The 15,910-nt window shown below is 56.6% G+C and overlaps 2 protein-coding genes across 14 annotated transcripts in view; both read left to right on the forward strand.

The window, feature by feature from the left end:
- The first annotated feature begins 58 nt into the window (after positions 1–58).
- LOC116592459 (basic salivary proline-rich protein 1-like) lies at positions 59–826 on the forward strand. The gene has a single exon (XM_032345653.1). The coding sequence runs from the start codon at positions 59–61 to the stop codon at positions 824–826; it is 768 nt and encodes a 255-aa protein (XP_032201544.1).
- The window catches only part of TTLL8 (tubulin tyrosine ligase like 8), a 48,721-nt gene continuing 33,248 nt past the window's right edge, over positions 438–15,910 (forward strand). For 11 of the 13 annotated variants that reach the window (XR_004286530.1, XR_004286531.1, XR_004286532.1 and 8 more), the window contains exons 1-6: positions 483–1,020; positions 7,974–8,065; positions 11,685–11,823; positions 12,528–12,601; positions 14,316–14,444; positions 15,522–15,636. Coding sequence is in view for 9 of the 13 variants with exons in the window: in XM_032345845.1 (XP_032201736.1) it covers positions 864–1,020; positions 7,974–8,065; positions 11,685–11,823; positions 12,528–12,601; positions 14,316–14,444; positions 15,522–15,636 (706 nt within the window). In the remaining 4 variants the exon portion in view is untranslated. The other 2 variants (XM_032345846.1, XM_032345853.1) reach the window with 2 other exon arrangements.

Raw genomic sequence — 15,910 nt, forward strand, 5'->3', positions numbered from 1 at the left:
TGACTTGGGGGCCTCTGACCGCCAGGGAGGGTCTTTGTGACCAACAGCCCTGCGCCTGATGGGGCTTCGTGACCCCGAGCCGGGGCGGTGCGCCCCGTCTTTCCCCGAGGATGCCATGGCCCGGCGCCCCGGCCCCCACCCCCACGCCTCGGACGGCAGCCCCGGCTCCGGGTCCAGCGCTGACGCCACTGACCGCGGCCCCCGGCGACCCGCGTCCCACACGCGCCGCCACCCCCGCAGGCCCCGCCGCAGCCGCTCCGGACGCCCCCCGCCGCCCGCGCGCCCGCGCAACCCCACGCCCCGCGCCGGCCGCCGCGCCGCTGCCCCCGGGCCCCGCGCCCGGCTCCCCGCGCAGGCGCGGCTTGCACAATGCGCCGCGCAAACCCGGCCCGTTGCCCCGGGCAACCACGGGACGCCTGGCGGCGCGGCGGGGGGCGGGGGCGCAGCGCGCGCCACGGGGCCGGTCCCGGGTGAGCACTGGCCCCGCTCGCCTCGGAACCCCGGCCCTGTGCCCCTGCGGATGCCGGACAGCTCCCCGCGCCCCGTCCGGCTCGAGCCCTCGGGATCCCCGACGCGCCCGCCCCAGCGCAGGGACCGCGGACCCCGACCCCCGCCCCCACCGCCCCGGGCCCCAGACTCCCGGACGTGGTGCTCGGAAGCCCAGAACCGCTCTTCCGCGGACGCCCGGCCTCCACCCCAGCCCGGCCCGGCCCGCGCCCTCACCTCGCCCTCGGGAGCGCAGACCTCCCCCTGCGCACCTAGACTGGCCCCTCTCTCCCCAGACTGCCCCGACCCTACACCTGCGCTCCCCGCAGCCTGGCTTTAGAGCCCCGCCCCGCGTCGCCCCGCGTCGCCCCGCGGGGATGCCCTCCGGCCCGGAGCCCTCGCCGACGCCCCCTCTCCTTGCAGGGGCGCGAGCGGGCGCGAGGAGGGGCGAGCTGCCGGAGGCCGGCATGGAGCCCGCAGAGAGGAAGAGGCTCCCGTCCGCTTCCCTGGAAGGAGACCCCGGAGAAGAGAACAGTCAGTGTCGTCCTCGCCCGCCGTCTGGGGACTCGCGGTTCGACGCGCGAACGGGGCGGGGGCGCGCGGCTGGGACGCAGCGCTGGGCCCGGGCTTGACTCGGGACCCGGGACGTGAAGCCTCTTCCCGGAGCCGCACCCCCCCACCCTCCGCCACGTCCCGCCCTGCCCTCTCCGGCCCCCTGCCCTCCACCTTCCTGCCCTCCAAGAGGGTCGACTTCAGAGCTCAGCTTGGGAAAGGGGCGCCAAGTCCGCTGCTTGGGTTAGGGCACGGGGCCAGAGGAGCGCCGGCCAGCCCTTCCCTAGAGCTGAGTAATGGGCGCTAACCCTAACCCTAACCCTAACCCTTCCTGCCCCGTGCGCTCCTTCTCGCAGGGGCGCACCTGGGGGCGAGCTCGCGGGGTCCAAGGCGGGCTCCTGCTCAGCTTTAGGCCACCGCGGGAGTAAGAGGCCCAGCTGTTCCCCATCCAGGCCAGCGGTGGGCCTCGTCCTGTTCAATCTGGGCACTGGGTGCGTGTGCGGGCCGTCTCACTGTGGTTTCCTGTCCACTTTCCTTTCTGGGGTCTGTGTGGAGTATCCGTGCTAGTCTTTCGGCCGTTATTAACTGGGTTGTGGCTTTCCCTTCTTGAGTGGTAGGAGTTTTTGGCCTCTGCTGGATGGACTTCAGTTCTTTGTCGGTTACATGGATTATAAGGACCTTCCGGTCCCTGGCGGGTGTTTCCAGCAACTTACCAGTCCATCTGAAAATCACCTTCTTAGTTGTAAGAACCTTTAATAGTCAACCTTTTCTTCTGTAGGTAGTGCTTTTTTGAGTCTTTCTAGGAAATCTGTATCCACCCCATTGTCCAGAAAACAGTATCCTGTTTTCCTTTGGAAACTTTATAATGTAATATTTCATATTCACCTCCACAGTTCACAGGGATTGTGTCCTTGGAGTGAGGTAGGAGTGCGTGGGCAAACATTCAGTCTTCCCCCATGTGAATATCTAATTGACCCCGGTGGGCCCTGCAACCTCACCTTTGTGGAAAATCAGGCCAAACCTATTTTTTGTTTTCCATTCTGTTTTATTGATTTCTTTGCCTATCCTGAGTCCATACTACCCTGTTTTAATTCCAATAGCTTTATATTAAGTCTTAATATTTTGTAGTGTGAGTCTTCTGACTTTGTCCTTTAAGATTTGTTTAGGTTTTCTTAGACTTTTGCATTACCATATAAATTTTAGAATCAAATTATTAATTTAACCCACACCCCCCACGCAAATCCTGCTAGGATTTTAATTTTGGTTACATTGAATCCATAGATCAATTTGCATGAAACCTAACATTTTATCAATATCGAGTCTTTCAACCCAGGAACATTTATTTCTTTGATTCTTGTCAACAGTGTTTTGTAGTTTTCAGAGTACAGATATGAGAGACTCCTTTTGTTAGATTTACTCCTAGATCTGTGATGTTTTTTAGAGATGACATTGTTGAGTTTCACTTTATAGTTATTCTGCGTATATAGAAATACAATTAATTTTATTGTACTGACTTGGCATTTGGTTACTTTGCTAACTAGTTCTTCTTCTTTTTTTTTTTTTAAGATTTATTTATTTATTTGGCAGACAGAGATCACAAGCAGGCAGAGAGAGAGAGAGGAGGAAACAGGCTCCCTGTTGAGCAGAGAGCCCGAAGCAGGGCTCGATCCCAGGACCCTGGGATCATGACCTGAAGGCAGAGGCTTTAACCCGCTGAGCCACCCAGGTGCCCCCACTTTGCTAACTAGTTCTAATACCTAGTAGATTCCTGGAGATTTCTTACATACACAGTCATAATCTGTAAATCTTTTCAGTTTTTAGACATTTTTTCCCTTTTCTTGCATTATTGTGTTGTCTAGTACTTTCAGTATAATGTTGATCAGAAATGATATAACGGACAACTTTTTTAGTTCCCAAACTGAGGGAGAAAAGTGTTCAATATTTCACCATGAAGTATGCTGCTGCTCTAGGCTTTTTAAAGGAAGTTCTCTTTTATTCCTGGTTTACTGATAAATTTTTTAGTGAATAGTTATAACATTTTATCATGTGCTTTCTTCTGCATCTATTGAGATGATAATGTATTTTTAACTTTTAGTCTATTAATGTGGTATATTATGTTGATGGATTTTCAAATATTAAACCAACTTTATATTCCTGGAATAAACGTCACATGGTCGTATTGTATTGTTTTGTACAACTGGATCTGAGTTACAAAGTTTAGGATTTTTATGCCTCTTTTAATGAATGAGTTGGCGGTGCTATTCTTTTATTATAATGTCCTTGTTAGGTTTTGGTATTAAATTTATGACCACCTAAAAAGGAATTGAAAGGGTTTATTATTTCCTTATTCAATGAGAGGGCTCGTTTAAGATATTTTCCCCCTAATGTTTGGAAAGATTGATCTGTGATGCCATCTAGACCTGGAGTTTTCATTATGGGAAGTTTTTAGTTAGGGAACTAATTTCTTAACCAAAAATAAGCCTACCTGGATTTTCTGAGGTTTTTTGGTCAGTTTTGATAAAGCTGTTTTTATCAAGGAAAACACTAATTTCCTGTAACTGTCCAATTATTGGCATGTGGATGTTCATAATATCTTATCATTTTAACATCTGTACAGTCAGTAATGATGTTCCCTTTTTCATTCTTGATATTGTATATTTGTGTTTTCTCATTTTTCTTGAAAAAGTTTATCAATTAAGAATTGTTTCAATGATCCAACTTTTGGTTTGTTAATTTTCTCTATGGCACATTTATTTTCTATTTAACTGAATTCTGCTCTTTATTATTTTCTTTCTTTTACTTTCTTTTTGTTTAGTTGTTCCTTTGCTAGCCTGTTTGGATGGTAGCTTAGATAGCTTTCCATTTGTTTTCTAATATATGAATTTAAATTTATAAATTTCTCTCTAATCACTATTTTAGCTGCATTATAATATTTTGATATGTCATATTTTTATTATCATTCAGCTCAAATCATTTTTGAGATTCTCCTTTGGTCCATGTTTTTATTTCTTATTTATTTTATTTTTTAAAAAATTAAAAAAAAAGATTTTATTTATTTATTTGACAGACAGAGATCACAAGTAGGCAGAGAGGCAGGCAGAGAGGGAGAGAGGAGGAAGCAGGCTCCTGCCGAGCAGAGAGCCCGATGCGGGGCTCGATCCCAGGACCCTGAGATCATGACCTGAGCCGAAGGCAGCGGCTTAACCGACTGAGCCACCCAGGTGCCCCTACTTTCGGAATTTTTATATCTCCCTGACAAATTGATCCTTTTAATATTAGAGAGTACCTCTCTTTTGTTTTTAGTAATGACTTTATGAAATTTTTGTTAATATTTACTAAGTATCTCTAAGTGACATTTTATAACTAAACTCCTTTTCCACATTTGATCAGATGGACAGTAATTCCTCACTAAAATCCAGCACCCAGAATACATTGTGTTTCCCCAGAAAGCCCCAGAGTCGGTTTGCTCAGATTGAGCCGTGGTCGGGAACCACACACGGCATCAGGCTGTCCCGTCTGTTCCCGGAGCGGCCACTCCTCTCGCCTGGTGTTTCCAGGATCTGGGCCTGAGGAGGACGGCCTGTTGTTCCGGAGCAAGTCCTGCGTCGGGACTCTTCTGGCTGTTGCCTGGGCCGGTTTCCTCTCCTCTGCCCCCTCTGTGGACCCTGTGATCTGGCGATGGGTGCGGAGACCTGATGAGAGTGGCCTTTGGTTTTGCCAAGTGTTTTGCCAAGACTCCTGGGGGTGGAGCTCTGGCCCTGACTTGCCATCTGGCCGTGCCGTCGCTGGTGCTGCCGCCAGCTGCCGGACCAGAACTGGCCAGACCCCTCCGTGGTAGGGTTGTGTGTCCTGTGGCCACGTGAGGAGCTGTGTCGGGGCACCTGGTGACGGCCCAAAGCCCCTGAGTGGGGGTGAGGGGAAATCCCTCTGCGCTGGGACTGGAGGTTGGGCAGGAGGTCGTGCCAGAGGTTGACCGGAGAGCACTTCCCGAGGGAGGCACACGGGCCTGGTCACGGGATGTCGTCCGGCCCCTAGGTGCTCTGGCGTCCCCACCACTGCTGCACCCGCTCACCCGCCCCTCCCCTCCCCTCCCGGGGCAGGGGGCAGGTGACTTGAATAGCCGGGAAGGCTAGAGACGAGGAACTGCCCCCTCCTCAGCCTCGGTGAAGTCCTGATCCTTCCAGAAGGTGTGCCCAGGTGCGGGATTCCTACCCCGCAGTCTCGGTTTCCAGGGAAGGTGCGGGCATCTCTTACGGCCCAGGGGGAGGATTGTTTGTGCCTCTCTCTCTCTCTCGTCTACCGGACATCTGGACTGGGTCTGGCCAGTGACCGTCATACTCCTTGACGCTCCCAGCGGTTTGCACTGGGGGCTCCCGCCTCTGCACCCGCTTCTGCATCTTTTTGTGTTCCCCATCCGAGGCTGTAAGGGTGTCAAGATGCCCGGAGGTCACCTGACGCTCCCAGTGTCCCAGCCCGGGAATCCCAGCTCTCCAGAGAGCTCGGGTCCCTCCAGCCAGGGCAGCCCGGGGTTTGAAACCAAAGGCCGGGTGCCACGGAGGGGCACTTCCGGGCTGCTCCTGTGTGTCTCCGTTCACTGTGAGTTTTCAGCTAAATGGAAATTGGGGATAATTAAGACTCTCTGTGTCTGTGGAGATGGGATTTGTGACTTTTCCTGACCCTCTTACTGTGGTGCAGTTTACAAAGCTTTTCCAAGCCAGCCTTGAAGTGACACCAGGCGACCGTGGTGTGTATGGTTCTGTCATCTGTGTGTGTGAGTCACACTGCCTGGGACCTTCCTTCCCTGGAATGTGCTGGCCTTTTCTACTCTCAGAATGTGTTGTACGAGACGAGATGTACTGTACCATTCACCCACGAAGCCATTAGCCCTGGAGTTGTACTAATGGGAAGGTTTTAAATGGCATTTTTATGCCTCTTCTCTTTTTTATAAGTTGGTCTCACCAATTGTTTTTTTTTTTAAGATTTTATTTATTTGACAGAGATCAGAAGTAGGCAGAGAAGCAGGCAGAGAGAGAGAGGAGGAAGCAGGCTCCCTGCTAAGCACAGAGCCCGATATGGGGCTCGATCCCAGGACCCTGAGATCATGACCCGAGCCAAAGGCAGAGGCTTTAACCCACTGAGCCACCCAGGCGCCCCTCACCAATTGTTTTTTAATATTATTAGTTGTAAACCTCTGGCTTGACTAATCCTCTATTGGATTTTTAAAAATATTTCATCAGTGTCTCCTTTCTGTTAATTTTCTTGTATTTCTTTGGGTTTGAATTTACTGTTCTCTCTACCATCTTGAGACGGATGCTTAACTCACTGTTTTTAGCCTGTGCTATTTTCGAATATACGCATCTACAGCTAAAAATCTCTTTATAAATACAACCTAACTACAGCCCAGAGATCTGGTGTTTGGTATTTTAATCACCATTTAGCTAAGAAGTACGCAGTGCTTTCCACCTCAGTTCGTCTGGCCACGGGTCACTTGGCGCACGTGTGCGGGCTGACCCCTGACTCGGTCGCTCTGTGGCCAGAGGGCGATCGGCTCCCACCCGACCTCCTCGAAGGCGTGCTTTCCCTCACAGACCTTTGTCTCCTGCTCGGTCCCTGACAGCCCACGTGCGTGGCACGCGTCTGTGGCCTCCGTGTCGCGTCCTGTCGCTCTGCCCGCTGTGGCTTCGCTCATTCTCAGCCCGCGTCTTGGACCGGGGTGCCGGGGGCCGCGTCCTTGGGCCTCCCAACCCCCACCCTCCCTCTCTTCTGGCTTTTGGCGCCGTGGACCCCACACGGACGGAACCACTCAGTGGCCTTCCTTCCGTGCTGGGCTTCGTGGGACATCGACACTGAGAGTATTTTTTCCCAGTTGGTGCTTTGCATTCTCCTTCTCTTGACAGAGCAGAGCATGTCATTTCCCAACTTTAACTTTTACGGCTGGTGCTTTCTGCCAGACGCTTTGTGTGTCTAGCTCTCACGTGGCGGCCCGTGGTCTGCGGCAGGTGAGCGGTTGCGTGTCCTCCGCTGGGGTTTGATTTGTTTTCTGCATGTGGACCTGCCGTTGTTGGAGCCCCCCTGCCCCCACCAAGGGCGTTGCTGCTTGTGTCTGTATTGGTTGGCCGTGCGGATGTGGGTCTCCGGGGCCCACAGAGGGAGGAGGAACAGCGGGCGGGTGGCTGGGCGTCCGCTGCCGGCCTGTCCCCCTGTGATGCTCCTCGGACATCCAGGTGCCGGGAGTCCCGGTGCTGTCAGGAGGTCACCTGGTTTCGGGGGATGGCCTGGGTGTGGTGGAATTGAAAGCCACCCGACAAGGTGAGCTGGCCCAGGGAGTGCGTATGGACTGGAAGCATGGAGTCTGAGTCAAGGCCCAGGCAGTTCAAGGTTAGGGCTTAGGGAGAGAGAAGGGGCTGCGGTGAGGCGGGGAGGGGGGCCAACGGGAGCAGGGCTGGCTGGCCAAGAGTCTGGTGGTCCAAGGAGCCCGGGCCAGGACTAACCACGGGATCGGCTTATGTGTGTGCGCTGATAGCATGAGCCGCGCCCCGGGTGGAGCCCAGCAGAGGGCGGAACGCAGGGGTGTGGAGGGAGGGATGCAGTGAGGCGGGATTTCATCTTAATCTTTAAGGTGTTTGCACTAGAACTTGGTGAGTGCTGCTGGGAGCCTGTCGCCCAGACGGAGACGGAGGGGGGTGGTCGTGGTGTGGCCACAAAGCGGGTGGGGCACCCAGCAAGGAGAGAGGGAGCCCAAGCCAGCGCTGCCAGGGCCGGGGGCTGGGGGCCGAGAGCGGGCATCACCTGGGGATGGCCGGCTGGGAGGTACAGCCTGGGGAGGACGCTGAGGGCTTGCTGGGGGGGTCTGGGGGCCGGAGGTGGGCTGGGCTTCCTTCCCAAGCAACCCTGTGCAATTCACCTCTCTCTGGATATCTCTTTCTCTCCTGCAGAATTAAAACGAGGAATTTCCCAAGACTCGACTTCTTCCCCCAAATTAGACAGATACAAAATAGCAAGACAATTAACAGAAAAGGCCATCAAGGTAAATGCCCTTTGGGGCTGGAGGGACACTTTTATACAGTTTCATTTATTTCAGTAATCTCTTCATCCAACATGGGTCAAGACTCACGACTCTGAGGTCAAGAGTCACAGGCTCTTCAGACTGAGCCAGCCAGGCACCCCAAGGTGGGGGAGGATGCTTTGTAAATGCGGAAACTTATTTCGGAACCTGGAGAGCCGGTGGGCTACCTCTGATGCGCTGAGTTCTCCAGCTGTGGGCAGTCCGCCGGCCTGGGCTGGGCCCGGACCCCAGCGCGGGGACCGCGGAGGGACGGGGGGCAGGTGCTGGTGTTGTCTACCCGGGAGTGGAGGGCCCGTCTGCGACCCTGAGAGCACCAGCAGCCTTTGCCAGGGGAGGGCCGTATTCTGGGGCTTTGTGCTGAGCTGGGCTCTTGCTCAGGAGGCCGGCGAGTAGAGCGGGGACATCTGGCACATCACCTGTGGGGACCTGCTCCTGAGGCCCAATGCGCAGCTGCGGAGCTGGGGTCCCCAGTGCAGGGTCATGGTGTGACCCTGGGCGCACCGGCTGCGCATTGGCCAACTGCCCTGCACTGGGGAGTAGGACCCTGCCGCCTGCCAGGTCCCTGTGGCTGTGTGTGCTCTCGGCAATGTCATACCGACCAGCCTACCAGCGTAATAATTTGCAGGTTTTCCCCTGAAACCTAAAAACATCTGAACGCCCAGGGCCACAGGCACCCCTCTAAGCATAGCGTTAGCTGCTTCCACAGGCTTCTGTGTTATAATACTTCTGTTGAGATGTAGTTTGAAGTATTTATGATTCATATTATTACTTTTCATTGATTGGGAGTTCCTTAAAACTAGAGTTCATGCATGTCTATCCTTCTGGGGTTTTTTCTATTTTTTTCACATACACAAAATTTTTTCATTTTATTTTTTATTTTATTATTATTTTTTACTTTTTATTGAAATTCAACTTAGTTAACATATAGTTAGTGCATTTCCAGTTTCAGGCATAGAGGTCGGTGACTCACCAGCCGCATGTGACACCCCCGCTCGTCCCCTCCCACCCCGTCCTTCGTGCCCGTCATCCGCTTACCCCGTCCCACCCCTGTCCTCCAGCAGCCCTCAGTTTGTTTCTAGAGTTCAGGTTCTCTTGTGCCGTGTCTCCCTCTCTGATTTCGTCTTATTTTATTTTCCTCCCTCGGTGCTCCTGTTTTGTTTCTTAAATTCCACGTATGACAAGATCTGGGATCATTGTCTGTCTCTGACTCACTGACTTTGCTCAGCATAACACCCGCCCGTTTCATCCATGTCATTGCAAACGGCAAGATTTCATTTTTGATGGCTGCGTAGTATTCCACTGTGTGTATACACCACATGTTTGTCCGTTCATCTGTCGTTGGACATCTGGGCTCCTCCCACAGTTGGGCTGTTGTGGATGTTGCTGCTATGAACTTTGGGGCACACGTGCCCCCTCAGATCGCTATGTTTGTACCCTTTGGATAAATGTTGGGGTGTTTTCTAATTATGTTGTTACTGATTTCTAGCTCGGCTGCGTACGGTTGCGGGCGCCGTCTGCGTCTAAATGTGCTCTGACTTGCTTGGAGCCCAGCCTCTTGGGTGTGTCCTGGGGAGCCGACAGGGCAGAGCTGCTTATCTGTGCCGTTCAAGTCTTCGAGGCCGACTGGACCCTCTGGTCTGCGGGTCCGTCTCTCACCGAGAGAAGCACGTTAGATACCCTTGGGCAGTGTGGGTCCCTTCACATTGTGGCTGTCAGTTTTCACTTCATATAACTTAACTGCTTTCTTACCAGGAGCAGACAAAATATCTTCTTGGTGAATTCAGTCTTTTTGTAAATTATGGTGTGATTTTCTTTGCTCTAGGGTTTTCTTTTGTCCCAAAGGCTGCTTTGTCTCATGCTTAGATCCTCTTATGTTCTACTGACCTGTATGCGACTACCTTTGACTTTCTCTTGTAAACAGTGTGGACTGGGGTTCTAGAAATCCAGCCGGCACGCCTCACCTTCTTCCGGGGGCCTTTGGTGTGTTTATCCACAAGTGCACCCCTGGGGTCCACAGACGTCACCCTGTGTCCCTGGCTTCTTCCCTCGTCCCGTCCGCCTTGTCTGGTCAGCTTCCCCCTCATTTTTGCCTCCTTGTGGACCGATTACAGTTTCAATTCAATTTCCCTCTTATATTTTACAGGTCTCATGCTCTGTTTTGCTTCCTTTTGTGGTTCCCTGAGGAATTTTATTCTGTTCATTAAAACAGTCTGCTTTTCCAAGGTCGTTCGGTTTGACTGTAAGCATGGCTGTAGTTCTGGCTGGGGCACAGGGTGCTGGCGCTCTTGCCGCCGCTCACGTTCCCTGCCTGCCTCCGCATCACCGCAGCCCCTCCATGGTCAAGGTCGCCCCATCCTCCGTCCTGGTGCACAGCCCTGTGGGGGACGAGAGCAGGCTTTGGACAGGTTTCCTGCACAGGAGGCCGAGAGAGGTCCTTTGAGCTGCTGGGTGTTTTCTGTGGGTTTCCTGTGCCCTGAACTCACAGCCTCTGGCCCCAGGCACGAGCTTCCTTGCGCGTGTTCCTGGGAGAGGTTCTCCTCGTGGGAACTATAGGGTACGTCGACTGCCGATGTGGGTCACAAATTGCCATGAGCTTAAACATACCCATTTGTTATCTCACAGCTTCTGTGGGGTCCTCTGCTCAGGGTCCTTCGGGGCTGAAATGAGGCATCAGCTGGTCTGGGGTCTCATCTAGAGGCTCAGCTGGGAAGGCATCTGCTTTCAGGCTCCCTGGGCTGGTTGGCAGGGCTCATTCCCTTGTGGCTGAAATGCTGGTTTCTTCAGAGCTGACTGTGGGGAGAAAGTCTCTGCTGCTTTGAATCTCCAAGTTCAGGGATGCCCTGGACCCTCTTTTCAAGAGGTGCGCCTGATTAGGCCAGGCCCACCCACGAGAGTCTGTCTTTTGATTCGTTCAAAGTCATCTAATTAAGGACACCATGAGTTTGAGCCATTCCCCTCCTGCCAGCCTTCCCTACCTGCTCCCACAAACTCGTGAGGCACTAAGCTAACTGCTGAGCCTGCCTGACGGCTGTCGCACTCTGGGACCCTGTCCAGGTGAAGGTGTGCGGGCTGGACCTCAGCAGCATGGGCCCAGGGGCTCTAGCATGACCGTCACTCTCCCGTCTCCCATCCGTCAGCTGGGACGACCTGGGTGCACACCACCTGCTGCCATCTCTCTTCCTGGTCCCCAGGCAGCTGTGTTTGTTTCCACGCTCACCGGCGAGTCCCCAGCCCCTGTGCTGGCCTCATACCGTCGGCCTCCTGTCCCTCCGGCCCTCCTTGGCGTTGAACGGCTTTTCCCTCTCACTCCTCGAACCTCAGGCACCCGCCCCTCACCCCCACGCATGAGAGACTGAGACTGTCCCCTTCGTAGAGAAAAGAAAGCATTAGAGTGCAAGGCGCACGAGGAACGAGCGTGCGCACGGTGGGGCCCTGCTCCGTGCCCGCGCGTGTGTGCGCGCGCACTCTCGGGTGTTTCCCTGCGCTCCTCTTGGAGCGGGCCTTGAGGGTCCTCCCCTCACAGACAGTTCACCGCCTTGCATTTCATTCTTTAATTTAAAATCTGCTCTTGCAATTTGAGGAAAAGAAGATTTTCTCCATCTACGGGCACTACCCGGTGATACGGGCCACCCTTCGAAGAAAGGGCTGGGTGGAGAAGAAGTTCCACTTTTTGCCCAAGGTCATCCCGAATGTGGACGATGACAATGCAGGGGTGACTGGTAGAGTATCGAAGGTGTCTTGTCCCTCGGTGTAAGGCTTGTGCGTGTGTCTGACACACCTCTCCGGGGAGTGCCGTTCTGGCCCTCAGGCCCCGTGACCCGGGCCTCTCCTGCGTGTGCGGGGGTCTCCCTGGGGCCGTCGCCTTCCTAGCCAGCCCCACACCAGGCCTGTGCTTTCTAGACCTGGTCCCCCCGCCCATGCCCACAACAGGCCACCCGCCCCCGTGTCCAGGCCGTTGTCGCTGTCCTTCAGGGGCCTCACCCTGTGTGTCCCTCCTCTGGCCCCGGGTCCCCACAGGTCCCGCGTCCCACTGCAGACCGCATCTGTGCATTCTTGGCCCCGGCATCTGCACAGGGCCGGCTCCCACGTGGCGGCTCAGACCCGCGTGAACCTTGTCACCCTCCCACTCCCCACGCCCTGCCCCACCCCACTCACCCCCAGGCTGTGTGGCCCCCAGGTGTGGCCCGACCCTGGCACTGCACCTGGCAGAGGGCCCGAGTGGCAGACCCTGGGGCGGGTCAACGTCGCCTGAGCCTGATGCCGCCCTGCCCCGTGTCGGGACCCACGAACGTGCCCCGGGGACGCACTGCCGCGGAGTGGGCGAGTGCGCTGCGGCCGCGGCGGCTGCCGGCTAAGGGGTGTGGAGCCGTGCCGAGGGGCTCGCCCTGACCAGCTGACGGCTCTCCAGGGGTCGTGTTTGCAGAACACAAACACACTGAAGGCAAAGAAAATCAAGAAGCGGCTCTGGAGACGACAGACGACATCCACGATGTGATGGTAGGTCTCCACCCTGTGCTCCCGCGGCTGGACGGGCCCCCATCTCCCCATGCCCCTCACAGTCACCGTCCCTGGGCCTTGTCCCGGGTACAGGTGGCAAAGCCGATCACACCGGGCTCTGAGCTTGTGGTGTCCGAGTGCACCCGTGTACATGCGTGTGCGTCTCTGTGCACGCGCGTGTGTGCATGTACACATGTGCATCTGTGTGTGTGTGCTCGTGTGTGTCCCTGTGCACCGTGTGCGACATGCCCTTCATACTGTTGTCGACGGCTGATGCCACCTTGAACAAACGGGACTCATGCCAGAAAGTGACAGCAGAAGCTCGGACGTCGCTGCGAGCGTGAGGGCGGGCTGTGAGTCCAGCTCTGGGACAAAGTTTGGGAAGTGATGCTGGCGGCCAGCTCCCCGCTCCCTCCAGGCACTCCTGTTGGCACTGGGGCAGGGGGAGCCCAGTCCTGCCCTAACCTGGGGTCGAGGTAGACCAGCCCGTGTTGCAGAAGAGTGGGTGTGTCCTCAGATGCCGGACTGCAGAGAATGGCCCTGCAAGGTCTTCAGGGCGTCAGAATTTTGGAAAAGGTGTTCCTTTCCTTGTATCTCTTTGGGAAGAAATTTTGACCATGCAGGTGCTTGGTTTGTGCACATAGAATCAGAGCTGCCCGGGCTGCCCTGGGTCTAGTTGCGGCCGTACAGTGAGGTCCCTGTGCCCCGCTGGCCCTGGCCACCTGCTCCGAAGGGGGGGCAAGGGGGGGGCTGTCTCCCACAGTCTCTGGGACAGGAGGCAGTGCACTCACACCACGCCCACATGTGGCATGTTCCTGAGCCTCACAGGGGCACCCACGGAGCGGGCAGCTCAGACCTCGCTCAGCCGCACGCACAGGGGCCCCTCTCGGTGCAGAGCCTGGCCTTGCTTCCCGAGCGCAGAGCCCCCGCGTGCGGGCGTGACCCCCAGTGCGGCACACCATAGCCCCCAAGGAACGCGGCGGCCAGCCTTCCAGACCAGAGAGACACAGAGCGCACACCTCAGTGTCGTTTAATACCTGGTTTGCTCAGTACGGAGGTGCCTCAGAAAGCTTAAAGTAGAGGTTCCCTCGGACCCAGCAGCTGCACGCGTGGATATTTGCCCAAAGGCACCAACGCAGTGAGGCGAAGGGGCACCTGCGCCCAGGCTCGCCGCACGGCACCCGCGGTAGCCCCCGGGGGAGAGCCCAGATGTGCGTGGACAAGACCGATGGGTGAGGGGCGTGGCTCACATCCGTGGCGGGAGAGTGCGCGGCCGTCGGAAAGGAAGCTTTGCCGCTGGCAGTGACGAGCACGGGGCTGGAAGGCGTGACGCTGAGTAGAGCGGGCCGGTCCGAGAAAGACAATCGCCACGCGACCTCGCTCGTGTGTGAGACTCCAGGAACAGAACAGGGGATTGCAGGGCAAGGGGAGAGAGAGAGAGGTGGGCAAACCACAAGACACTCTTAAGGAAAGAGAACACACTGAGCTCGATGGGGGACGGGCCTCCAGGAGGGCCCTCGTGATGCCTGGTGTCACACGGAAGTGACGATCCTGAATCCGCCATCGGAAACCGATTTTACTGTGCACGCTAACTAGCTGGAATTCAAAGAAAAACTTGGGAAAAGGCTGATTTCCCTCACTCGGGCTCCCATGCCGACACCCAGAGATCCGAAGCTTGGATAGAGGGTGTCGGTAAGGGTCTTTCTCTTGCCAGTCCAGGTTGGTAAAGAACGAAATGCCGTACTTCCTCTGGACTGTCAAGAGGGACGTGGTCGACTGTCACAGCCTGAGCTGCGACCAGATGCTGAACCACTACGGGAAGACGGCCTCCTTCACCACCAAGGTGAGATGGGGGAGGGGCGGCGGGCGGGCAGGTGCAGGGCGGCACCTCGTCTCCTGCAGCTCCGTGGCTGAGTTTGGGGGCGCGTGTGGGGACTGGCCACCTCCTGGCTCCTCCCCAGGAAGACCTCCGCCCGGGCAGGGGCCGCTGCCCGCTGCCAGTGTCTAGAGGCCACCAGCTCGGCTCCACTCACACCGCCAGAGCCCCAGGCACCCTTGGCCCTGTGTCATCCCTTTGGGTGCACAGGTCGAACCTCAGGAGGGGCGGGGTGGGGGGGCTGGCTGCTTCCAGAGCCCGCATAAACTCTGTGTCCCGCAGAGGCCCTGGGTCCTAGGGAGAGCCAGGCCACCTCCCCTGCACAGGGCCTTTTGGCTGCAGGGGGGCATGGGCACTTCCTGTCCTCACTGCCTTTTGGTCCCGCAGCCCATCCCGAGACTCCAAGGGCTGAGGTCCAGGGGCGGGGTCAGCCCGGGTGGAGAGGCCTGCCGGTACCCACGCGGGAGAGGTGGGGTAGAGCGGCTTCTGGGCAACAAGGAGACCAGCCCCTCAACGGGCAAGGGTGACAAAGAGGGTCGGTCAGGGATGAGGCTCGCACTCCCCCGGGCTCCCTGCGGGCGTCTGGCCCCACGCACTCCCACCCAGCCTCAGCCGCTGCCCTCCTTCAGGGGGCAGCCAGGCCGCGCTCCCTGCAAAGACCCCATGCGGCTTGCCCACCGGTGTGCCCAGCAGCTCCACGCCTGCAGCTCCCGGGCACATGGCAGTTTCCCCCAAACGGGGCCCATGGTGAGTGTGCCCAGGAGCTTGCTCCCTCCTCCCTGGTGCTCAGGCCCAGCGCCCGGTAGGGACCCACCACCCCTGTGCCCTCAGATGGCCCCGGCCTGCACGTGGGGTCACCCTGCTGTTGAGGCCAGCTGGCTGGGGGCTGGAGGGGCAGGGAGGCCGGGGAGGGGTCTGCTTCAGGAGGCGCCCCTCTCGAGAGCCCCCTGGCATGGGTGCCGCCAGCCAGACCTGTGGGCCCTTAGGCTGGTCTGAGGGGACCGGGGTGGCCTGTGGGGGTCTGATGCGCCACTGTCTCTGGAGATCGGGCTGTGTGTGAACATGAGGAGCCTGCCGTGGTACGTCCAAGCCGACCCTGACTCCTTCTTCCCCCGCTGCTACGGCCTCTGCTCTGAGAGCGAGAAGCAGGAATTCCTGGGTAAGTGGGTGGCGGGGGCGGAGACCACCTGGCACCATGGGGTCCACCTCCCGCTGAGGGGCATCAGGAAGGGAGGGGGCTGGGCCACAGCTGCAGGGCCGGGGGCTGGTGGGGGCCGATGGCAGAGGGCCTGCTCCTGTCCCAAGGCCCAGGGGCTCAGCTGCATTTCAAGGGGTGAGGACTGGTCCAGAAACTTCCACGGGCAGCGTCTGTGAAGCAGGAGGCGTGGGAAGCTGATGGAGGCTGATGGATCCCCGAGCCAGCAACTTGGTTC

The sequence above is a fragment of the Mustela erminea genome, chromosome 6, assembly GCF_009829155.1.
Source record: "Mustela erminea isolate mMusErm1 chromosome 6, mMusErm1.Pri, whole genome shotgun sequence".
In the NCBI taxonomy this organism is placed as follows: domain Eukaryota; kingdom Metazoa; phylum Chordata; class Mammalia; order Carnivora; family Mustelidae; genus Mustela; species Mustela erminea.